Raw genomic sequence first — 26050 nt, 5'->3', positions numbered from 1 at the left:
TTCTGCTTAATATGACGTAAACTCGGCAACTCGTGTAGGCCTACGTGATATTTTCGCAGACGTTCTGGGCCGTTTCGAATTTTTCCAGTGGGGGGGGGGGATCACATTTTTCCGATTATTCCGACACTACATGGATGCAGCATCTGTGCTTCTGAGCGATACAGATCTGAGCCAATCGGGTGACTCGTTACAAAGCAGAGTAGCAAATCAGCACTCTCTTCTCTTCTCAGCTGCTCTTTGCCGGATAACCGAGGGCTTTTCAAAGACGTTCTCACCTGGAAGACGGCGGACGTCTTGTTGCTTTCACCGCAGTAAGCTGCTGTTTTTAAAACATTGTTAGGCTGAAAGTTAACGGCATTCTTCTGTCGAGAGACCCAGTGACTGAAAAGATCCAGTGGTGAGTTAGAAAAAGTATAAATAATCATTTGTTAGTAGAGGAAAACTCCACCAGTCGCTACTCTATTTCATGCCGGCCCATAGGCTTATTATTATGCTAAAGACGGTGTGTAACATTGTTATAATGGAGCCTACTTCTGTACTTTTGTCAACCGATGTTGCTGTCAAGCCATGTTTAATGTGTGTTAGCTCATAGGCGTCGATTTCGGTGGTCATTTTGTCCGCACCACTTTTTTTTTGAAAACCTTGAGCTCTGGAACTTTCCACCACATTAACTACTCTGAGCTCTGGAACTTTCCACCACATTAACTACTCGTATTTGTTTTTAAAAGCAGACTAAAACATTTTTTCACAAGTTTTTAGTTTTAAGTAAATCTTTAACGTATGGTTAACGGCTGAATTAGGCTATTTTATCTCAGAAGCAGTGTTTTTATCATTATTCTCTTTTTAAAAATAATACCTACTTATTTCATTTTTATTATAATACTAGGTCTATTTTATCTCGTTTTTATCTTATCTTACAGTATATGTTTCCATATAAAATATATGTAATACATCCTTATCTTATATGTTGTTAGTATGTTTTTCTTATTCAGGATTTTTTTTGCAGCACATGAGTTTACCCCTGTTGTATGTAATGTGCTATATAAATAAACATGACTAGAGAACGTTATGTGAGTAAAAGTCATTCATATTTTTTATTAATTGATTATATTTTGTAGTGATGATCGGAGTCCAGGGTTTTGCTATATACTGTACATGTAGCAGCAGTGCACCGCTGTTACAGGCTGTATTATCAAGTGCTTCCAAAAAATAACCCTGGATACTGGCCTACTGACATTCCTTTTTTTTATCAAGTATCTTGTGTTAACATGTCATGGTCTTTACAGGAGCAAGCTGTCATCTCTAAATATCCCTCAAATAAATAAAATTGAATTGAAAACATGGCCGAGAAACACCAGGTAAGTTCCAGTGTCGACCTGAAAGGATTCATGTGCATATTTTGTGTAGCTCTTATAGGGCCGGGCGATAAATCAATTTTATCGATTAACTTGAATGTGTAGTTCACGTCGACTTGATTAAATGACAATTGTTTTTTCTCTTTAACATCCGCTGACGCTCCCCTTTGGGCTCCCGTAGTTTTTTTTAAGGCCATATCGCCCAGTCTATTAGCTCTATTTGTTATTTGTGATGAAGGTAGAAAGAGTTCATATATATACAGGTGCATATGATATTGTCTAGAAGAAAATGACAATTTAATTTGAATCCGCATTTTATATTTATCTAATGTTCAGAATATGTTTAATATGTCAGAAATGTATTGCAATAAAGTATTTTATCAAACCCTTTAAACCTAAAAAAGTAAATCTCAATCCTGTTCTGATTTTGCAGACTTTTAGCAGCCAAGCGAGAGTGAAGGAGGAAAGCCGTTTTGATCTCCCGGTGAGTAGACCAATACCCTGCATGGACAGAAAGTCAGCATGTTTATGACATCAACAAGAATGTGCAACTTTTTGTTTTCACTCTGGTTTCCTGCAGGTCGGACATTTGCATCATTTCACCGTGATGTTCAGTTCTTCTGACTCTAATGAATACGCTATTGACTGCGATCAACCTCGCACCGTTCTGGAGGTGATACAATCAACTGAGCAGTACTGGAAGAAGATGAAGACGTGTCCAGATGAAAATATTGTGATTCAGCTGGGTAAAGATGATAAGGAGTATACTGTTGCAACACATTTCCCTTGTTCTTGTATTGGGGAAGGTGAGTTTCTGTTCATATCATTCAAACCAGAAAAGGTTGAAGTGGCCCAAGACCAACTTTACAGACCAATACAGTCACGGGACAAGTATTCTGTCTTTTACATTGACAAAGAGGGAGGAAAAAACACCAAACAAAAGAACCTTTTCAGAAACAGTGCTGTCAAAGAGTTTAAGTATCTGTGTGTCTATGGGGAGAAGGGGATGACTGTCAAAGAGGCTCTGAAAAGAGACGGTCGCTTCATTGATCAACTGGGCGACTTCACTCTGACTGACAATAAAAATCCGAAATGCACCACCGAACAAATACAGAAGGTCGACAACCTGGATAATAAAAAATTCAAGATATGTCTTCCACGGAACAAGAGAGCAAATGATAGCTCGCGTTCATCAAATAATTCACCACAGAGGTCTGACACAACGCCAGCTGTAGATGAAGCACAGCAGAGAAAAATCAGAGCAGTGGTGGAAAAGAGAGGAGTCAGTGTCAGAGCAGTGATGGAAAAGAGTGGCAACATTGTCGACCAAGAGGAGATTTATGAAATACTGCGTCGCCAGTTTCCAGATCTCAAAACATTTATGGAGAGTAGATTCCCTGGTGATTCTTTTCAGAAAGCACTGAAACTGAGGAAGGAAAACTTTGGGAAGATTGAACAGTCATTCAGTGAAGTTCACAGAGTCAGGAAGCTGCTGAAACTGGGCGAGTCAGTTTGCAAAGTGGTTGTTGGGGATATTAGTCAGGGAACAGGCTTTGTGCTGTTTGACAACTTCATCTTGACCAACGCACACCTATTCAGAGGTTGTGTAGAAGGACAAAAGTTGAAGGAGGATGTAGATGTGTTTGCTCTCTTTAACCATGAAGATCCTGAGCCGCACATAAATGACTACTACTTCAAAGTGGCTCACCTTGGCATCTGCTGCACTGAGGGTGGTCTCGATTATGCCGTACTTGAACTCAATCCTGAGAGCCAGAAATCAAACCACTCAACACAAACAAAGAAAATGAAGGTGCCACCAGGACTCCTGAAGATTTTTGGTCCAATGCCTCGGGATGGTGAAGCCTGTATTATTGGTCACCCAGCTGGAGGAGTGAAAAAAATGGATCCTACATTTATCATTGAGAAAGAGAAGAGGGTTCAGGCTGTCCGTGATCATTTACATCCATACACAGACAATCCTTTCATTGTCTGCTTAAGGGATCACCTTATTAAAGAGCAAGGGATTGAAAATATAATGATGGGTGGAAAAACAGCAGACAAAGTAGGGACCTACAACACTTTCATGTATCACGGCTCTTCTGGCTCCCCAGTGTTTGATGCTCGTGGTCGAGTCTTTGGTTTGCACACCAATGGATATCCTTATGAGTTCCAAAACCACAAAAAAGAGTGTGATAGAGTTCGCCCAATCTCTGCTTCCTATATTTGAACACTTTGTGAGTACGCTGAAGGAAAGACGACAGGAGAAGCTGTTGGAGAGAGTTGAGAAAGAGGTGAAGGGAAACTCAGACCTAGAAAAGCTCCTTAAGTCTGAGGTTGAGCTGAAGGAAAGCAGACAGATACACAAGGATGAGACAGCAGACCCTGAGGAGCTCCTGGACTACATTGAGTCAATGGATACTAATTAAGTGTTCAGATGTTCATATCACATCTGGCTGCATAGGTTATTTTGTAGTTCATACAATCTTTGTCCTCCCAGTGACCAAATGATCAACCATCTCGCTAAATTCAAATTTGTCCAAAACAAAATGTAGGGAAAGGTTGGGCTAGGGAGTTTGGTATTGTTACTGATTTAACTTTTAGTTTTTTTTTCTTCACTTATTGTTGCTTTTATAACATTAGTAATGTATTTGGGCACAGCGGTGGAGCAGTGGTTAGCACCATCCCCTAATTGTTGACTGTAAATTGCCCGTAAGTGTCAATGTGAGCGTGAATGGTTTTCGGCCTCTAGAACCGTTTCAACATTTGAACTCCAGACAATGTTTGAGCAATCAGTTCCAGACTTTGTCTGGAGTTTCCCTTTCTCACATGTAGCCGTGTCAGACGCATTCAAACTTAATATAAATACTCTGTTTGGGTTTAGGCAAGGGATGGTGCCTGGATAGAATGAGAAGGATGCAGATTAGACCACAGTCACAGTACTCCGGTTTCTAATTTGGTCATAAACAACGGAGTCTCTTGCCATTCCTTGAATATGTCCAATGATATTGGCGTTAGTCCATACCGACAGAAAGTGCTGAATCTCATCTTTTCTCAGAGACATTTTCGTTTCCGTCTTTGTGTAAATCCCCCTTGTGCTTCACCCTCAGATGTTTGCTTTCTTCCAGGTTTTTTAGCGAGTCGATAGAATCATCAGTGTTAATTCTTATGCTTTGGGCTCAATCGGACATTACACAAACTTTGTACAAGGTAACTGGCAGGGTTAAGACCACTTGATGTCCGATCCAAACGATTCAGGCATTTGCGTTGTCATACACAGCTCTGCTGGGTAATGATAATTTTTGTTTGCAGTACATGTGTGAAAAGGGGCTTTTGTGTCAGCCCTGTGATAGCCTAGTGACCCTGCAGGGGATACCCCGCCCCTTGCCTAATCTGGGACCAGCTCCTGCTCAACACGACCCTGTAAGGCCCGGGACACATTGGGCCGACTGTTGACAGTCACAGTAGTTCACAGTAATGCAAATATACAAAACAACATAAAAGCCTGGTAACTTTAAAAAACATAGTAATATATTTATATTTTTGTCTGAGATGTAGAGGAGTGGAAGTAGAAAGTAGCAGAAAATGTAATTTCTGTGCACCTCAAGTGCGGTACTTGGAGTATGCCAATAAACATGTTTCCTTTGTTCAAATTCATTTTATATCCAGGATCAGGTTGTCTAGTACAGAAGGTATCACTTTAAGGATTAAAATGTTCTTGTTTTGGGTGATTCAATTGGGTATTTCGCTTAACTAGGATCTGTTTGGTATAAACTGTTGAATGTTGAGTGATAATTGATTTGTTTAGGAATAGGGTCATGGATTTGGGCGTCATGTAACCGTGTGACTCAGAAGGGTTGATTTAATTTAATATATGCCATGAAACATGACGAGCTGAACAACTCAGATGAAAGACACGCCCAGCTTAGACAGAGAGTGTGCCACGACTACACTATGCTCAAACACTGTGCGCCATCTTGCTGAGCTGGTCGATTAAAGTCCAGGTAAGACACCCAGATTCTTTCTTTGTACAGTATGGTCTTATGTTTATGATACATTACAGCTAGAAATGGCTAAAAACTATTTATCTAAGCCAAACACTGGAACATTAGAAGATCAAATGTAAAGAAGTACTTTTTCTTTAAGTTCAAGCTCAAAAAATTCTGTTGTAGTATGTCTGTAGGTACTTATAACACTGAGTAATTAATAAATACATACATTTGTATTGTTAATAGCCATCTTGGCATTTGCTTGGTATTAAAACAATCTGTTATTTGCTGGTTTATCACACAGATCTAACATCTTGATTAAATCATGATTAATTAGAGAACACTTTGATGCTGAAATTAACTCATCAGGTCACCGGGTTATTCAGTTTGTGTTAAATTATCTCTGTGTCGAGAACTTCTATCTTTATTTTTTCATTTCTTCTGTTGTAGGCAATCAACATTTTAGCTCTTTGTCGCCCATCACCCAACACTGCATTTAACCAGTACCCGAGTGGTAAAGGTTGAGGAACTTCCAAAACCTGTTTGTGTGGTTAATGCCAAGGTGAGTCAGCTCAGGAACTCTCTGGAATCTTTTATCCATTGTTCTACTTCAGAAATGTTGACTTGTATCGCAGTGAATAGTCAATAAACTGCAGTCATCTCATAGTCAATACACATAGAAACTGATTTATTGATTGGCAAAAAAAAAAAGAATATATACTATAAACGTACACAAACACACACACACGTGTGTTTTCACATTGAATTTATTACTGCATCACTGTTATGTCGTTCAGCTGATTTGTGAATGTTATTCATTATTTTATCTGGACAGCAGCAGCTTGACCACCATGGATAGTACCCAGCCAGGCGGAGCTGAAGGTGGAGCTACAGGTGGAGCTGCAGGTGGAGCTACAGGTGGAGCTGCAGGTGGAGCTGCAGGTGGAGCTACAGGTGGAGCTGCAGGTGGAGCTGCAGGTGGAGCTGCAGGCGCTCAGGTGAGCTCTTGTCATTGTGAAACAGCAGGCTGCAGGTTTATGAGCTGACTGAGAAACAAATACTTTTCGAACAACGTTTTTCTCATATTTTAAAGACATTGTTTGAGTTGTTGTAGCTCTGTTTTATTATTTGATATTCTAGCAGCTTACCAATTTCTTGCGGCTGTCACAAAGCAATGGCTTACCAACACTCACACTAGAAACAGAGCAAACTGTCCTCTTTATCACCACTTGACCAATGTGAATCCAATGTTTAACTCTGGTTGGCTCCATCAGCTCCTGAGCAGAATATCTGTAGCTGGTAGTGAGAGACACCACCATCAGAAATATAAGCATTAAGACAATAATTAAGAATTTTAATTACTTAGTCAATACACAGCCGTTGAGTAGGTTTTCCCTACTCGTCAAATGTATGACGCATGGTCAAGGACCCTGGCGTCAAGTTTCAACGAAATAGGGGTACCCTTGACGTTATTTTTCGACGAGGGGGGTCCGTCAGATAGACATTCATGTTATTCCCTCACCGTCGGATATCGACGAAAGAAAAAAACACGCCCCCCACAGGAAGCATTCAAAGCCGATAGGCCTATCCCACAATGCAATGCGGCCATTCATTTCAAAGAATCGGGCAGCGATCAGCTGGTCTTTAACGCCAGGATCGCTTCAATATACATATATACAGTCAGTGATTGTGTCACCAGCAACAACACGTTGCTCAGTTTTATTCCAGTAAGTTATGAACCATAATAACGTTTAAACGAATCCGCGGAAAACTCCGGAAGTGACGTAGTACGTCCCGCTCGGCGGATACGAAGATAAAAATATATAGGCCTAACATTCGTAATATTAATGTTTTTTTCTAATGTTGTATTTGAGGAGTTAAACAATAAAGATAGTTATAATATTAAAATACAGTTTCATGTATTTGTCTACGTTTAAACGAATCCGCGGAAGTGACGTGGAAATTCCACATCTCGTCTGTGAAAGAATGTTCCACGTTGTACGTGAGAATTTACACAATAAAATACTAATAATGAAAAAATTGTGTTTTATATTTAGCACTTTTATTTGCCTTATATATACTATATAAAAAACCTACAGTTGAGTGTTTAGAAATACAGCCTAATGGCTTGTTTGACTAATTTGCATTTGTTTTGAATTGTACTGTTGTGAAAAACAATATACAAAGAGAAGCATTTTTTTATTTTATTTTTATTTAAAAACGCAATTTTCTAATTTTGCAGTTGATGAATATTAATAGCAAAGACTAAAGGGGAAAAACATAAGTATATTTATGTGTGGGACTTAGTTTGATTTAAAATCACACTGCATTATTAGGTGTTTTAAATAAATTACTTTTTTGAAATATCAATTTATGGTAGGCCTAACATATTCATTATTATATTCAGAAGATGATCCTCATATCAATCACCGTGGTTACAGCTTGTAGCCATCCTAACCTTTGTAGTCTTTACTGAGACTACCTTTTCAAAATGAAGAAGGGACTATTTTTAAGAAGCATTTTCAGGAAATTAAAAGGATAAGCAGATTGTTACCGAGGTTTTTGTTCACAGAGTAAGATGTATATAGCTTTGTTTGGGTATGTATACATATACAACATTTGTATGGCATTTTTGGCACACTTCTACCTCAGCACTACTGCACAAAGACAAAACTCACACATCTCATTCAACCATTTCACAAGCTGAGAAAAGGGTCATGACATGGGTCAGAGCAGTGGTTCCCAACCTTTTTTCCTTGGTTCCTCTAAACAGTCCGCTCACAGTGAAGTCCTGCACGGGTCAACAGCTGGCGGCTGCTCGCTCTGCCTGCATTCTGCTGCGGTTCAGCGGCTAACTGCTAACAGACACCGCTGTGACCAACAAACAATACAAATGATGTCCTTATATATGTAATTTATAAAAGGTTTCTAGTGTCAGTGTATTGGCCGTGCAGTGGCTGCTTGTGCTTTTTCTTCAATCGTGTGTTGCACATGATCGAAGAATGCTCCCACGTCAGAGCAGCCAAAGCGTCAAACAGCTTCCTCGGACTTTTTGACAAGCGTCCTCGACAGGGCGTCCAGAGCTTCTTTGCAGCTCAAGTTGGTGGCGGTGTGTACGTACAGTTAGAGGTCATATATGATGAACCAATCATCGGCTCTGCTCCTATAGGCCCAATGGTGTTCATATGGACAACATGCACCTTTGGCTGGAAGGCCCGTGTTGAAAGTGTGTGTTATCATTTAGAGCAGACACCCACGGTGAATCAGATGGTTTATGTTATACAAGGCTGCATTACAGAGAATTTTATTATGACTCTCATGAAGGTTGTGTAAGGAATAGAAACCAGTCTCTCCAGGCAAGCACACAGAATATGGTCTGCTCTATCTTTATTCTCCATGCCAAGTATGAGCTCTTATCCTCTGGCAGAAGATATGGGTAAACTTAACATTTCTAAACTATAAAAACCTTGATTATGATATAGGCCTAATTTGGACCTACCTCAATTAAAACTTTAAATAATGTTGCTTGAGATTGAGGGTGTGCAATAGCTTCATGATATGAAGCATGGTTGTGTTACTCTTGTCACTGTTTGTGAAAGATGAGCAATAGATTGTTGCAGTGTGATGTGCTTCAGTCTAGCCTATATCACTTTGTTCATGTTGTTTTTTATTTTAAGTATGTCAGCTGTATGATAAAACAATATGTCAAGTGTTATTTGTGAAGCATTTGAACTCAAGGCAAATATCCCTCTGGGGACAATAAAGTATCTCCTGCTAAGTGGTCTCCATGATGTGTAAAAATTAAAACCTTGTTGTAGGACTATAGCAAACACATCGTTGGAAAGGTCTCAACCTGGAGAGGAACATATGTCAGTCTGAAGAGGATACATTACTCCTGCTTTGAAATATTGACCTCTGAACCTTGAACCCAGTACATGTATGAAGGCCTGTCATTTAGCAACAGAAGGTTCTACACACATAAAAACAGCTGTTATAGAAAGCTCTGGACATTAGCTGTCATGTAGATATGGTCACCAAATTACCTACTGTAAGCACTGTCAAATATGGTAATAAGCTATTTTCACCTATTTAACGATTCGATTTTTAAAATCTGATGACACCAGTGTGTTCTCCATCCCAAAAAACCCCAGGGTGTATCCAAAATTATACACTGCCAACTTCTACTTGAGAAGAAATATACCGATATACTTTAAAACTACAACTCCCATAAGAAACGCCACAGAAGCTGTTACAAAGCTTGAGCACTTGTAGTTTTTCCGGGGTGGGTGGAGGGACTCGTTGGGCTCCTCTTTCTGCTGTCTGCCGTGAAATGGCTTCATTCCACTTCAGATTGAGGCCGCCGGCCGGCCGGCCGAGCACACAATATATGAGACAAATACATGAAACTGTATTTTATTATTATAACTATCTTTATTGTTTAACTCCTCAAATACAACGTTAGAAAAAAACATCAATATTACGAATATTATATATTTTTATCTTCGTATCCGCCGAGCGGGACGTACTACGTCACTTCCGGAGTTTTCCGCGGATTCGTTTAAACGTTATTATGGTTCATAACTTACTGGAACAAAACTGAGCAACGTGTTGTTGCTGGTGACACAATAACTGACTGTATATATGTATATTGAAGCGATCCTGGCGTTAAAGACCAGCTGATCGCTGCCCGATTCTTTGAAATGAATGGCCGCATTGCATTGTGGGATAGGCCTATCGGCTTTGAATGCTTCCTGCTCGGATCATATCGTAATGTTCTATATTACAGCATATACTGTAATATTTCACCGGTAATAAGACCGAAATAATATTATTAAAGTAAAGAAATGAATACAATGATAACATCTAAATAAATGTTGATAGATGTAGCATTATATAGTTTAAAAATATAAATCAACAAAAAAGCAATCCAGCTTCCCTGGCCGAAATATACCGAAATAATAACATAAAAAGAAATACATATAAACCATGATACTATCTCGTGAATATTGTTGATTAAAACAGCGGTTATTGGGCTAAAAATACCAATAACTGTCACAGATTTCGAGTTAAGGGGGGGGGTGTTTTTTTTTCTTTCGTCGATATCCCGACGGTGAGGGAATAACATGAATGTCTATCTGACGGACCCCCTCGTCGAAAAATAACGTCAAGGGTACCCCTATTTCGTTGAAACTTGACGCCAGGGTCCTTGACCATGCGTCATACATTTGACGAGTAGGGAGTGAGACTGTGTTGCTCTAACATAGAAGTGCAACTTTTCACCATTTTGGGCAATTTTTTTATTGACTCAGCATGTACATAATCTGATTATCACTAAGGCTGTCTATGATTAAAATGTTGTAGCAATAGATCTTTCCATTATATGATTCATTTGTGTTTTCTTTGAGTTTTGTAATGCTCCTCAAGTCCACACTCCAGGCCAACTGTTACAAAAAAATATGAGAATACTACTACTCTGCTCCCAGTGTACATTATTTTTAAAGATCAAATCACACAGACACAGAGACATTTCATGAGTGAGGCCTATTGTTTTTACAACAGTAAATCTAAATCCTTTTCCCTGTTTTGCAGACTTTAAGCAGCAAAGCAAAAGTTAAGAAGAACGGTGTAGACTAATACACTGCATGCACAAAGAGTCAGCATTTTTATTACATGAACAAGGACATTCATCTTTTTTTCTCTCTCTGGTTTCTTGCAGGTTGGGCAATTGCATAATTTCACTGTGACCTTCCCCCCTGGCATTGATGAATATACTTTTGAATGGAAACAACCTTGCACTGTGCTGGAGGTACTTAAATCAAGTCAAAAATATAATAAGCTGAAGTTTTCAGATGAAACAAATTTGATTCAGCTGGGTGAAGGAGATAAGGAAGTTGCAACACATTTCCCTTTTACTTGTATCAAGGATGGTGAGTCTCTGGTCATATCACATACATCAGAAAAAGTTGAACCGGTCCAACAAGGAGAAAGTAGAAAAGAAATACAGTCACAGGACATGTGTTCTGTCTTCTACATTGATACAGTGGGAGGAAAAAATGCAAAAACAAAGGCGTGTTTTAGAAACAATGCTTTCAAACTGTTTAAATATCTGTGTGTCTATGGGGAAAGGGGGATAACTGTCAAAGGGGCTCTGAAAAGAGACGGACCCTTCAGTGATGACCTTGGCGATTTCGATCTGTCTGACAATAAAGACAAACGCTTCCTCACCAAACAAACACGAGAGGTTGGCAGCCTAAATGGGAAAAAAATCAAGATACGTCTTCCAAAGGATAAGAAAATGAAGGTGCTAGATAAATGTGCCAGCACTGTCCAAGACAGTGGCAAAAATGCTGGCATTGCGGGACAAAAGGGACGACAGAGGGCTAGTAGTGTAATAATTCAAAAGCTCAATGACTATGCACTCGGTCAATTTCAAAATCTAAAAAAATGGATGAAGAGTCATTTCCCAGGTGATTCATATCAGAAAGCATTAGACTTGAGGAGGGAAGACTTCGGAAAGATTCAGAACTCTTTTAGTGAGGTTGACACAATCGAGAAGCTGATAAAACTGGGCATGTCAGTTTGTCGATTATATATAGAATGTGACTCAGTCAAAAGTTGTTGCGGCACAGGCTTTTTGCTGTTTGATAACTATATATTGACGAATGCCCACTTATTCAAAGAAATTGCTGAATGGCGAGGAAATGAGTGGCAGGATAAAACAAAAATGATTGCTCGGTTTAACTATAAAAATGAAAATGAATCAGAGTGGATCACGTTTAATGTTAAAAGTAGTGTTGTAATCATTTATGATGAACTTGATTATGCCGTACTTGAGCTTGATGCCCAGAATAAAAACATACCAAGCCTCCTGAAGCAATTTAGTGACCTACCTCTGAATGGTGAAGCCTGTATTATTGGTCACCCAGCAGGAGGTGTGAAAAAAATGGATATGATACGCATCATTGAGAAGGAGAAGAGGGAGCAGGCTGTCCGTGATCATTTTCATCCATTCAAAGATGGTAGACAACGCTCAATAAATCCCCTTCTCAAAGATCAAGGGATTGAAAATATAATGATGGGTGGAAAAACAGCAGACAAAGTAGTGACCTACAACACTTTCATGTATCACGGCTCTTCTGGCTCCCCAGTGTTTGATGCTCGTGGTCGAGTCTTTGGTTTGCACACCGGAGGATATCATTATGAGTTTAATAACCAAAAAGAGAATGTCATAGAGTATGCCAAACCTCTGCTTAGTATATTTAAACACTTTGTGAGTATACTACACGTAAGTGGAAAGAATGAGCTGTTGGAGAGAATTAAGAAAGAAGTGAAGGGTAACTCAGCCCTAGAAAAGCTCTTTACGTCTTTGGTTGAGCTGCAGGATAGCGATGATGAGACAGCAGTCTCAGAGGAGCTCCTGGACATTGAGTCAATGGATATTGATTAAGTGATCAGGCCTTGAAAGATATTTCTATTATTGTAGACATGATTATATATATATATATATATATATATATATATATATATATATATATATATATATATATATATATATATATATATATGTCATACCTATTTGAACCTAAAAAGTTATGTAGTGATTAGGCTTGGTTGTTGCCAGGGGGCTCCATAGCGCCCCCTAACGTGTGCCTTAAATTGGACAAAAGTAATAAGTTAATATACCAAATTTAGAGGGAACATAGGTCTCATCTTGAAATCCATCGTGCTATTTTTAGAAAAAATTACATAATTCTAAAATTTCCGAAAAATTGGTTTTAGTGCAACAATCTTCATTTTATCAACGCTTGTTTGAGGACTTTAAGATGCACGTTTAGGCTTGGGAGTGGTATGGTTGCTCTATAGCGCCCCCTAATTGGTTTTAGCCCTTGGGTACATTTTTGACGGCCTCATTATATACAAAAACTCACAAAAAGTGGCACCCACATAAACACATGGGAGGTGTGTGAGACTGTACAGCGATTTTGCCCAAACCTGTAAGCGGGCTCTATACCGCCCCCCTAAGGCATGGAAGGCCTTAACTTGGACATAGTTGCTCAGATCACCAAATGTAATACACTTATTGCTCTAATCATTGCGGACATATTTCCCATTTACCTTCATTAGCCCCTCCCAATTGGAAGGCAGCCATTATTAATTATGAATTTTTCATGTGTTTTACATTCTTTCAAATTACTCCTAGGCTGTTATTTCAATCTTCTTGAATCTTTGCAGGTAGTATCTGTTGACCGTCATGACGAAAAGTTATCCAAAGAATTTTGATAATTGAAAAGATGTGGAAGTTACAGCAACTTCCTGCCTAAACAGGAAGTTGCATTATCTTGGCAACAATTACTCCAATTGCCCCGAAACTTGAAAATGTTGTTCCTCATGGTCGATTCCGCATCTGTTCCAAACATGGCGGCAATCGGCCATTAGATAGGGCTGTTTAATTTTATTTCAATAATTGGCAATATGTTGATATATGGGAAACTTACTTTGTCTAACTGCTCCTGGGGCAGGAGTCCGATCAGCACGAAAACATGCTGCTTGCAGCTTTAGTTAAAGTTGTATTTGTGCATGTTGCAAAAGAAGCTGTGTACAGTCAGTGGGGAAGTGGTACAAGGAATGTCCCATGACAGTTGAGCTGTAGTCTTAAAACCAGTTTAAGCCTTTATGGCTTAAGGGTGCAGATAAGCAGGAACACAGAAAAGGTAATTAAAGTTGCAGAACAGATGAGGAAGTTTGTAACCTAAATCATGGTTGCAGCTGTCGGTGTGGTCCTGCTCCGCACCCTGCTACACCCTACTACGCTCTGTAGTGCCCCCCTGCTACTTCATCACACCCCCAACCGGCACCGTCAGACACCGCCTACCAAGAGCCTGGGTCTGTCCGAGGTTTCTTCCTAAAAGGGAGTTTTTCCTCGCCACTGAAACAAAATGCATTTTGTTTCAGCATTTTATTTCAGCATTTGCAACTAAATGCTTGCTCTTGGGGGAATTACTGGAATTGTTGGGTCTTTCTATATTATAGAGTGTGGTCTAGACCTACTATATCTGTAAAGTGTCTAGAGAAAACTCTTGGTGTGATTTGATATTATAAATAAAAATGAATTGGATTGAAATGTCAAATGTAAGTAACTTTTTTTGGTGTTTAGTGTTTTGTATTGATTTTTACCGATATTACCTGTTTGTATGATATTGTTCTCTTCAAAATCTGTTTCATGTAAACTAAAAACACATGCTTGAATTCATCCATCATACCGATTCAAAATGGGACTTTAGCAAATACTGACTGCATACAAAAAGGAGTTGCTGTAACCCTCTAAAACAGTCAGCTAAGATATAAGGGTTTATGCTACTTGCAGGCATTGCGGACAATGTGCATGGTCATTGCAAACCATCTGGTTGTTCATACTGATGATCAAAGTGATCAGAGTAGCGGTCACAGCGGCTCCTAGAACGGACTTCATCTCTTGGAGGTGCACATGTTGGCAGACCCGCCGCAAATAGTCACCCAGGCCGCAGTTGCGTAATATCGCCGTCCATACACCAGAATAAATAACATCATAGTCACCGGTTTAGAGATCAAACACCGATCATATGCCCGGGCCATAGTCGACTAAGATTTCTTTAGTCAATTAGTCATTTTTTATGCCTATTCATGCTCAATTACTTATTTCCAAGAAACTTCTGAGCACATTTATGGTACACACTTTGAAACACAAGATTTAAAGTGGTGCTTTTGCAGGATTAATTGTGGAGAAACTCAGTTTTACAGATGGTTAATTAACTACATTTATATTGTGCTTTTCTAGTCTTAACCACCTCTCAAAGCTCACAGCTCTGTCAATTAAATCAACTAATCGATTAGTCCACAAAATTGTATAAGTGTTAGTCGACTATACTTGGACTGCTTTTATCCTATAGACCTTCAACAATTAATGTTAAAGATATCCTCAGCTAAGCCGTCTACCTGTCTCTTAGACCCCATCCCAACGAGGCTACTCAAAGAAGCGTTACCCGTGGTAAACACTTCATTACTAGATATGATCAACATGTCCTTACTAACAGGTTATGTACCGCAGTCATTTAAAATTGCTGTGATAAAACCTCTTCTGAAAAAACCCACCCTAGATCCTGAGGTCTTAGCAAACTATAGACCTATATCTAACCTTCCCTTTCTATCCAAGATCCTTGAGAAGGTGGTTGCTAATCAGTTATGTGATTTTCTACATAGCAACAGTCTATTTGATGATTTTCAATCAGGATTTAGAAAGAATCATAGCACAGAGACGGCACTGGTGAAAATTACTAACGACCTTCTAACTGCTGCAGACAAAGGACTTGTCTCCATTCTTGTTCTACTAGATCTTAGTGCTGCATTTGACACTATTGACCATACTATCCTGTTACAGAGACTGGAACACTTAGTTGGCATTAAAGGAATCGCACTAAGCTGGTTTAAGTCCTATTTCTCTGAACGATCCCAGTTTGTTAATGTTAATGATAAACCCTCCAAGCACGCTAAAGTTAGCCATGGCGTTCCTCAAGGCTCAGTGCTTGGACCAATTCTATTTTCCTTATATATGCTTCCTCTAGGTAATATTATTAGGAAACACTCGATTAACTATCACTGTTACGCAGACGATACCCAATTATATCTGTCAATTAAGCCAGATGAAAGTGGTCAGTTAGCAAGACTTCAAACGTGTATTGAGGATATAAAATCCTGGATGACCCACAATTTCCTGATGTTAAACTCAGACAAAACTGAAGTTATTGTGATAGGACCAACGCACCGCCGAACCGTTTCGAAAGATATAGTTACTCTGGATGGTATTACCCTGGCCTCCAGCACTACTGTCAGAAATCTAGGAGTTATTTTTGATCAGGATATATCCTTCAACGCCCACTTAAAACAAACCTCAAGAATAGCCTTTTTCCATCTTCGTAACATTGCCAAAATTAGGAATATCCTGTCTCAAAACGATGCTGAAAAACTAGTCCATGCATTCGTTACTTCTAGACTAGATTACTGCAATTCCTTATTATCAGGTTGCCCAAATAAGTCCATTAAGACTCTCCAACTGATCCAGAATGCTGCAGCACGTGTTCTGACGAGAACTAAGAGAAGAGATCATATTTCTCCTGTATTAGCTTCTCTGCATTGGCTTCCTGTGAAATATAGGATTGAATTTAAAATCCTCCTCCTGACTTACAAAGCTCTAAATGGTCAAGCACCATCATACTTAGAAGAGCTCATAGTACCTTATTGTCCCACTAGAGCACTGCGCTCCCAGAATGCGGGCTACTTATGGTTCCTAGAGTCTCTGGAAGTAGACTGGGGGCCAGGGCCTTCAGCTATCAGGCTCCAGTATTATGGAACCAGCTCCCAGTTGGGGTTCGAGAGGCAGACACCGTTACCACTTTTAGGAGTAAACTGAAAACCCTCCTCTTTGATAAAGCTTATAGTTAGGGACGAGGAGTTGAAGCGTCCACCTAACCCGGCCCACTGCTTCTCCTCGTAGTCATCAGTTTTTTCTATACTGTATAATTAATAATCGAGCGAGAGTAGAGGGAGGCGGTCCAGTACAGCCCGACCCGGTTGGGGGGAGTTCTAGCCCGACCAGGCACCTCTCTTTAACCTGCCTCTCTTAAGTTATGCTATTACAATTCTAGACTGCCGGGGAGGCTGTTCCTCCCTAAGACACACTGAGCTGCTCTCTCATCTCTACTTGTTACTTTTGTATGCATCCTGTCCCAGAAATGCTTGTTACTAATCTAGCTCTGGGGAGTTTACTCCCCGGAGTCCTTATTTCTTCTTCGCAGAGCTATGCTCTGCGATTCTCTGCATTTCCGGCTGCATCCTGCTGCGTCCTGCTGCATCCGCAGCCTCCCCGTGCTCTGCAGCGCCACGTTACATCCCGCAACGCCCTGCTGTGATGTTCATACGCACAGAGTAGTCAGGATCCGGTATAGGAGACTGCACTACTCAGTATGACACGATGTGCCCTGCTATGACATGAACTTCCACGATAACCTTCAAAGTCAATGTGACTTCTAATGTGACTGTTATCACCACTGTTCATCACGCCCCCAACCGGCCCGTCAGACACCGCCTACCAAGAGTCTGGGTCTGCCGAGGTTTCTTCCTAAAAGGGAGTTTTTTCTTGCCACTGTCGCAATAGCCACTGCTAATGCTTGCTCTTGAGGGAATTACTGTAATTGTTGGGCTTTTGGAATTTATAGAGTGTGGTCTAGACCTACTCTATCTGTAAAGTGTCTCGAGATAACTTTTGTTATGATTTGATACTATAAATAAAATTGAATTGAATTGAATTGAATTGACTAAGAATTTCTTTAGTCGAGGACAGCCTTACCCGGGCGGCGACAATGCTGAACGGTGGGGAGATGAGCGAGCAGGATGCTACGTCGGTGGAGCAACAGGTGACGGCATTTCTCCACTCTAAAGGGATAGAGTTGGACAGGGGCTACATTGAGGTCTGTCACACTCTCTCCTGAAGAAACAAGACGGACAAACCAGCCGCAGTCATTTGTTTCACCAACAGGAAACCATAAAACTGAACTACTGAAAGGGAAGACTGCTGAAGGGCACGGATGTGTACTTGAATGAACACTTGACCAAGGAAAACGCGGACATTGCCAGAAAGGCCTGACTCCTTAGATGGAACAAGAAAATACAATCCACATGGACTGCAAACTGCAAAATTTTCATCAAGCTGAATGGAACACCAGAGCAAGCTAAAGTTCTAGTAATTAGGAACTTGGAGAAGCTAGATAAATACCAATGACACAAATAATAATAAGGTAATGCCCCAGTAAGAAAAAAAGAAAGGAAGAAAAAAAAAGTCACATTCTGATAAGAATTCATCGGCCTCCGGACTAGATACCTTTTCATACACAGAGTATAAAATGCAGGACATAGAAAATAATATTGATCCAGAAAACAATTTACTAAGCAATATCAATACCAGCTGCAGTTATTGTACAGAGATGAAATTTAATAAAACTCTCCAATTAGAACTATATTCCAATTTCCATAGCATCAAAACATATTTAAGCCAATTTAAGAACCAATTCAACATCATAGCAATATCATACACCTGGATCAAAACTGAAAAAGGTGACTTTGAAATTGATGGCTACGAGCTGAATTATAAAAACAGAGCAAATAGAAGTGGAGGAGGTGTGGCAATATACGTGGATAAACGATTTAATTATAAGGTGGTAGAGAGTATGACAGCAGCTGTTGATGATTTGCTGGAATGTATTACAGTAGAAATTTGTATGGAAAGTAGTGATGGTCAAATGAAGCTTTGCAAACCAGTATCTTTACTTTCTGAGCTCACTAGATGGTGCTCTCTGTTCAACAAAGGGTTTGAAAACCCATTGACTTGCCATTCATTTAACCTTTTTCTTTGAACAGAGAGCGCCATCTAGTGAGCTCAGAAAGTAAAGACACTGGTTCTCGAAGCTTCATTTGACCATCACTAATGGAAAGGACAATAAATATTGTTGTGAGCTGTATATTGACCCTTTGCAAACACGTGACGACGCCATGACGGACAGCAGAAACACCGGAAGCACAAGCTAAACACTGTAGTAGACGAGCGGACGTTTCATTAGTTTAAAAAAAAATAACACTAAATAAACTGTAATAATAATACTATCAACTTCTTTATTCTTCTATTATCTCACACGATATCTCACATGATCAGGACCCTTACGGGTCAACAAGATGCAGTTGCACCTCAGACATTTCCCTGTCTAGATCCTGCCTGTAGCTAGCTTGCCCTGCTAGTTGATAGCCATTAGCTACTAGCTGCCGTCCGGTGAGGGTATTCAGACAGGCTTCTGTGATAATCATCCCAATAACAATCCACGGAGCAAAAACAGTAGTGCGGTAGTATGCTATATTCTCCATACCCAAACTTCTTCTTTTGTAAACAACTCTGCTCTTCACTCTTCACACACTAGCTACGCTCCGATCTGCACCCTACTGTTTCCTGCAACTAGCAGCTACTACTGCACTACTGTTTTTTTTTTTAGGGTGGATTACACTTTAAGACGTGACATGACCTGTCCTCTGGAGGACATAGCCACACCACCACCGCTCCGTGGACTGTTATTGGGATGATTATCACAGATTATCACAGAAGCCTGTCTGAATACACTCACTGGACGGCAGCTAACGGCTATCCGCTAGCAGGGCAAGCTAGCTACAGGCAGGATCGAGACAGGGACCAGGGTAGGTGAATTTAAACAATGTCAGAGTTGAAAACGCATCTTGTTGACACGTAAGGGCCCTGTTCATGTAGCACATACATATTCATTGCATTTTGTGTCTGTTAAGAGGCACGAAGGCACTCTAAAACTTGCCCAGACAACTGCCGTTTTAGCTCAGGGGAGGGTTGTACATGTAGCTGCAGCTTCTCTGTGTTACCTGCACTGATTCGGGTCGGGTTTTTTTCGAAAAAAAGTACTCGCATAGCTATAGCGATCGTGTTATATAAATCTTTACTTAGTCTATGTTTTTAGAGGAGATGGTCGGTCATGGCTACTGTTAAGAATACTCTAAAAGACGCGTTCGTTTAGATTTCTGAGGAGGAAGGAAAGGATGGGGTCGACTTGAAAGTTAAGCAAAAGGTTTAATTGAACAACATGATGAAAACGACAAGACAAAAACATGGTACACTGTAAACAGCGGACTTCAACATGCTTCCCCTTGTGGGGTCACAGCTGAAGTCCTGCGACATGACAAAACAATACACTGTAACCAGCGAACTGCAGACATACTTCCCTTGTTGGGTCACAGGTCCGCAGTCCTGAATTCATCTCTATTTCCGAATTATATTCCTTTAGGATTGTGGGTGTTTCCTTGACTGAAAGGTCTCTCAGATTAAAGACACACCTCTGATTTCAGGTTTACTCCAGGTCACAGACAAAGGTCGTTTAAACATGGTAGTGCCAATTCTACAGAGATACACATTTTCTTTGTTTTAATCACGTCTAGCCTAGCAGGGAGTGGCTCTCAAAGTTGTTTAAACAATAAGTCTTCTAGAGCTTTTACATTTATGCTAAATAACAGCCATGACCTAATCAATTCTTTAGAAGCTTGAAAAGGTTTGAGCCAGACAAATGCTGATTAGGCTTAATCAGTATTGAAACATTCCTTCACTCAGTCACACAGTCAACAGTTTACATTTTTAAGTTACATGTTTTTACCTAAAAGTATATTGTACTAAAACATAAGCATGTTTTTAACTTTTTTATCTTCAACAGTCCCTCCTTTCACACCTTAAAAAGGTGTGAAAATCACTATAAAAGTTACTGAACAAAAATGTAGACATTAGACTGAGAATTCTGGCCCTTAAACAGTTGAAAGGAAAGTGACAGATCAGAGGGGAGCCCAGGGTCTCATTTACCGCTGGTCCAATTCTCCTCACTCCCCTGGTTGGCGATGGTGTCCTTCTTGCTGTGCTAGTGATGTATGTGAGTTACATCCCATGAAGACGTAATGAAGCAGAATCACCAGCGGAAAAGACAGGAGTCTCTCAGAGACCTTTAGAGCAGCCACCTGATCCATAAAGGTAACTATCTTTACTTTGAAAAAATTTGAATGTTCTAAGTATTTCTTCATGTCACAGAAACGTTTCTCCCTCTTTAGAAACAGGACAGCTCCTGTTTCTGAAACATCAAGATTTGGGTGCACTGGGTGTGCTGCCTGTAGGGAAAAAGCCATCCTCAGCTTTTCCGGTGCTTCAGCAGGGACTCCAGTCTCCCTGCTCTGTCAGGAAGCCACCGCAGGATGTCAGCAGCAGCGATGCTCCATGCTCTCCAAGCTTTACAGCAAAGGGCAAATATTTAGTTTTTCCCTTAACATTTTCCTCCTTCCAACACCTGTCAATGAGCAACTAAATGCTTCAGCTATGTTTGGCAAATCTAGCATAGCATATTTACTGTAAAATCATTACAGATGGTAGTTAATGTAGAAATTAGTTTATGTTTCAAGAAGGCTGATTTAATATTAAGTAGCGTAGCCTATCCCAAGCCACATATTCTTTGAAGTAGCCTATGGCCTACAATTAAATGACGTAGGCTACATAACATTTTACAATCACAGGCTATTAAACGTGTTTTCTTAAGAGAGATATGGCCCTGTCTTGCACTCAGCGCAATTGCCTTTGTACACCAACTCATGTAGCCTATCATTCCTATTTTGCACCCGACGCACAGCGAACTTTTCCCTCCACAGACGCACGTCGGTAAATTAGGGAATGAATTTGCGCTCCCGGGGGCGGTTCAGCGAAATAATCCCTGGTGCTATTTAGCAGTTTCAGAAAACAATTCCACCACAGACCAGGAAAAACCTTGTCTAAAGTCAGTGGTGCTAGTCTAAAGTCAGAAGCGCGTTATTCAGATGCTCTTTTAGGGGCGCATGCTTGGCCATAATGTAGCGTGTGCACAACGCGCATAGGCTACACTTCTTGCAAGCTAGCTGGTTTCAGCCAAAGCAGCGTCCATAGCAACCATTGAAAACAATGGTTGTCTTCAATACATTTTTTTCAAGTGTGCTAACTGTGATGTAGCTACTCCCGTTTCTGTATTTTTTTTCTTTATCTTGTTTCCCCCCCTTTCTTTGCTTGTAGCTTTTCTTCTTTCTATCTCGATATATCAATTGTTGCACTTTTGATATTGAATGTCATGCTGCACATTTGAAAAACCAACCATTATTTTTAAATTAGAAATAAATAAAGTGTAGTCTTCCAACTGTATGCCCACGTTTTCACAAGTTTACTAATCCCTTTGACATAAACCCTCTTTTCAATATCAATTTAGCATAATACCTACTAGTGATAATACAAGAAAAACATGATGTAAAACATCAAATCATACGGTGACCCTGGGTATTGAATAGATGAGCCAATAATGAAACTGAGAAATAGGCTGATTTTTATTTACATGTGTAGTCAATTCAGTACAATAAAACTTTAATGTTCCCCACATTGTACTGTTTGAAAGGGACCACATTGATGATGCCAATTACAACAATAAAGTACAAATCTTAACTAGGGTAAATGAAAATATCACAGTCTTGTTCTTACAGTAAAGTGTAATCCAAAGACATGTAGTGGCAAGAGTCATAAGAAGTCTATTTTAATGAAAATGATGAATAGGCACCTAATAAATGTTAAAAGGCTTCAAATCACGTGTCAAATTCAAGGCCGCCGGCTAAATAAGTATACATATATACAATCTGTACAGACATGCACCAGAGTTTGGATGAGCTTTCACACAAGCCGGACTTTCCAACCAAACGCTCCAGGGTTCTTTTTAAACGGAGTGTGTGTGTGTTTGTAGGGATGCGGTGGGGGCCATCAACACAGTAAAAAAAAAACTCAAACTTGTGTACGTTCGTAGGTAAGTATTTTCATTCATGCAACAGAAAACTCAGATTGGACAGATAGTCTAGCTAGCTGTCTGGATTTACCCTGCAGAGATCTAAGGAGCAGTTAACCATAGTCCTCAGAAATCCACCGGAGGTTAGAACGCCAACACAAAGAAACAGGAAGGGGACTGACATCAGCCAAAAACGGTGGCAACAGACCTAGGTATAGACTACTAGAAATAAGGGTGTTTGCATGGTGTGTTGACCCTGGCAATGAAGGCACATGGTTCTTTTAAAACCACAGGCAGTGTGGGACCATGATTGGCACACTGAGCACTGAGACCATGAACGCCACTTCTTTGTAGCATTCTTCTTCTTGTCATCAAAATGGATGCGGCAGACACAACACAAATTGCCTCCATCTACCGAAAGAAAAACAGAAATATTTTGGAAGTGAAGTCAGTTAGTTGAACTCATCAACCTATACAAAACAATGTCTCTAAGGCAGCCATTTCATTTACAACTTTTGCCAAATGAAAATCTCCCTGATTTAAGTTAAATAACAATAAAATAAGTCAGAAAAGACTGAGGAGCCAAGTTGACATTTAAATTGAGCTCGTTTAGCAATCAGAGGGGGCTGAGGGTCTGGGAAATGAAAAAATTATTTCTGAAAAGGTTAAATTAGTGAGATAATTTAAGTAATTATTTAGTGACACATTTTATCAGGTCACTTGCACCTCAGTTTATCACAGCATAACAGTTACCATGGTCAAAAAACACAAACTGCCGTTTTTTCCCCATAGATAACAGGCCTGGCCTTTTAAGTATATTAACCGTCGTACTGGAAATATCCCTAGTTTTCATGTCAGAACCTTTGTTCTTATATTTTATTTTCAGTTGTTTCAACTTCTTTTTTTCCCACTGGACTGCACCTAAATGAAATGCATTTTAGGTTCAATCCAATTCAACCAGTTTTCACCTGTAATAATTTGGCAGCATTTATGCTGTCAATGGTTATAGTAAACAACTAAATCTAAATCTCAACAGCCAATTCATAGTGTGAAATGATCAGGATACCAAGCTTATAGAAGTTGTTTAATGTCACTTGGATAAATCAGGGCTCTAGAGTGCGACCAATTTGGTCGCAAATGCAACCAAAATTTGTAAGGGTGCGACTAAGATTTTTCCTAGGTCGCACCGGTGCACCTAACGTCCTCGCATCCGCTGCCTCTCCACTAATGAATAATTACGAAAAATAACGAATTAATGTTGCGTTACATTACCCATTCCTTCTGTAAAGCCGTAACTGCGTTTGGATCTCTCCTCCGTGCTTCTTTTTTTAAATTTCAGATTTCAGCCTTTATTTTGATAGGAAAGCTGAAGACATGAAAGGGGAGAGAGAGGAGAATGACATGTAGGAAAGGGCCGCAGGTCGGAGTCAAACCTCTATATTTACCAACTGAGCTATCCGGGCGTCCTCTCTCTTTTAATCTGTTATTGTTGTTGGAAACAAGTGAAGGAGCTTTCTTTTATTTTCAAACTGGTAAAGGAAACCCTGTCTTTGCATTTTATTTTAATCATAATCTATTTTAATAAAAAAGCTTGTGAAAAGTGGTTTTGACTTAAAACTGAACATTTAGCCCACTTTGTAAAAAAATAAATAAAAAAATACAGAGCTATATATCGTGTATCGCCATTCAGCGTTAATGGTGACGCAAGGAAAAATTTGGGTGCACCTAAATTTTGTGCTGGTGCACCTAAATAAAAACGCACCAGTGTAACCAGGGAAAAAAGTTAGTCTGGAGCCCTGTAAATATTGTATCTATATATTGTAATTTTCAAACAAGTGAGCTTTTCTGTCAAATGGCAATGGTAAGTTTAATTTAAGCTCGAATTTAAGCAATACCAAAAAGTGATTTGTAGAAATTGGCTTTCAAAATGTATTAAGATTGTAAGAAATACCATTTCCACACATGGCCTCAAAGATCTGTTCCACTGACTTCTTTTGGATGCAAACTGCTGTGTCTGTTGATTTAAAGACATTCAACTGTGACACAAAAGGTGAAAATGTCATCATATAATTTGCATCAGACATGTGGACAGTGGTCAAATATGCTGTGTAATGATGTTGAATTACAAAAGTTACATATGTAGTGAAATGTGCTCCTTAAGTTTAATGTTGGGAGGGTTCGGTGCCTTGCTAAAGATCACCTTGGCAGTGCCCAGGAGGTGAACTGGCACCTCTCCAGCTACTCAGTCCATAAAACAACTCAGCATACCTTCTGCGTCCATGTGCTCGGACATTCCCTCTGCCATGTCAGTGGGGTTGCATTGTGCTGTATCTAATTGATACGTTTAGGAAAAAAGGAAAACGTGTAATATGAGCATAACAAATAATTGGTCTTCCTGCATTACTGGAGAACAAATAATCACATAGCAGTATCAATGAAGGTATATGATTTACAGGAATGATAGACATAGAATTGAATTACTGAATAGTCTTATGAGCATGAAAAAGACGTAAACCATTGCCAAGGGCCATCCCAGTCACATGTAATGGCTCAGCACTACACAAAGACTCACATGAAGGCCTGTATTCTTTAGTTAACTTATTTTCCCATAGAGCCAAATGGTCTGCAGGACCACAAGTGAAGAAAGAAATCACTTACTTATTTCAAATGAAATTTGCTCAGCAGCTGCCAAAATGGCCTCTAAGCATTATCCTACTACAGTGGAAACTGCTTATAGTGATCACGGTTACAGCGACCAACTGCATATATGGATCAAAAAGATTGGGACAGAATAATTCCTATACAAATGCTTTTTAAATAAAGTTGTTTATAGTAATCAAGTAGTCTGCTTGCAGTGTTCATTTTTGTGTGCGCGCTCATAAGCTTGCTGTGCGCAGTCGCGCGTCATGCAATATTTTCCTCTACTCACACCACTGTGGCTCAGTGAGTTATTTTGCCCTCCATTTCTTGCTCTTCTTATGGTTTCAGACTTTTATGGTGAATAATTATTGGCCCTGGTCTCTCACAGGAGCAGGTAGACCTACTGTATGTTTAATGAGTGGAGTGTAAGGCTTTCACCCTGACCTTTCAGACTTGAAGGGCTTGGAGCAGGAGAGGGCCGTGATACAGTTTGCTATTTTATCTTTAAATCAGTAGCGAAGCTGCCCATTTCATTACTTTATATTCATATAATAATTATAGAAATTAGATAATCTGCATAAAAAAATAAACAAAAATAAAACACATTTGCCTATAACCATCATCAACTTATAGTTATTAACTTGACCCG

The 26050-nt window shown here is 39.8% G+C and overlaps 1 protein-coding gene and 1 long non-coding RNA gene across 4 annotated transcripts; one reads left to right on the top strand and one right to left on the bottom strand.

Moving 5' to 3' along the window:
* Positions 1–277: 277 nt before the first annotated feature.
* LOC114545820 (protein FAM111A-like) lies at positions 278–4521 on the top strand. Of its 2 annotated transcripts, none has more exons than XM_028564360.1 (4): positions 278–311; positions 1287–1358; positions 1789–1839; positions 1936–4521. In XM_028564360.1, exons 2-4 carry the CDS (start codon positions 1341–1343, stop codon positions 3580–3582), a joined length of 1716 nt encoding a protein of 571 aa, XP_028420161.1. In that variant the 5' UTR covers positions 278–311; positions 1287–1340; the 3' UTR covers positions 3583–4521. The 2 variants fall into 2 exon arrangements, with proteins under 2 accessions (XP_028420161.1, XP_028420160.1); XM_028564359.1 differs by having other exon boundaries at positions 282–397.
* Positions 4522–22917: 18396 nt separating this feature from the next.
* Positions 22918–25465, bottom strand: LOC114573895 (uncharacterized). Of its 2 annotated transcripts, none has more exons than XR_003694984.1 (3): positions 25420–25465; positions 25030–25092; positions 22918–23172 (listed from the first exon to the last, which is right to left on the bottom strand). It is a non-coding gene; the product is annotated as an uncharacterized LOC114573895 (long non-coding RNA). The 2 variants fall into 2 exon arrangements; XR_003694983.1 differs by lacking the exon at positions 22918–23172 and adding an exon at positions 24711–24775.
* Positions 25466–26050: the final 585 nt, after the last annotated feature.

This window comes from Perca flavescens, chromosome 19 (assembly GCF_004354835.1).
Source record: "Perca flavescens isolate YP-PL-M2 chromosome 19, PFLA_1.0, whole genome shotgun sequence".
NCBI lineage: Eukaryota > Metazoa > Chordata > Actinopteri > Perciformes > Percidae > Perca > Perca flavescens.
Note: the sequence above shows the minus strand (reverse complement) of the source record. Positions and strands in the feature narration are given on the sequence as shown.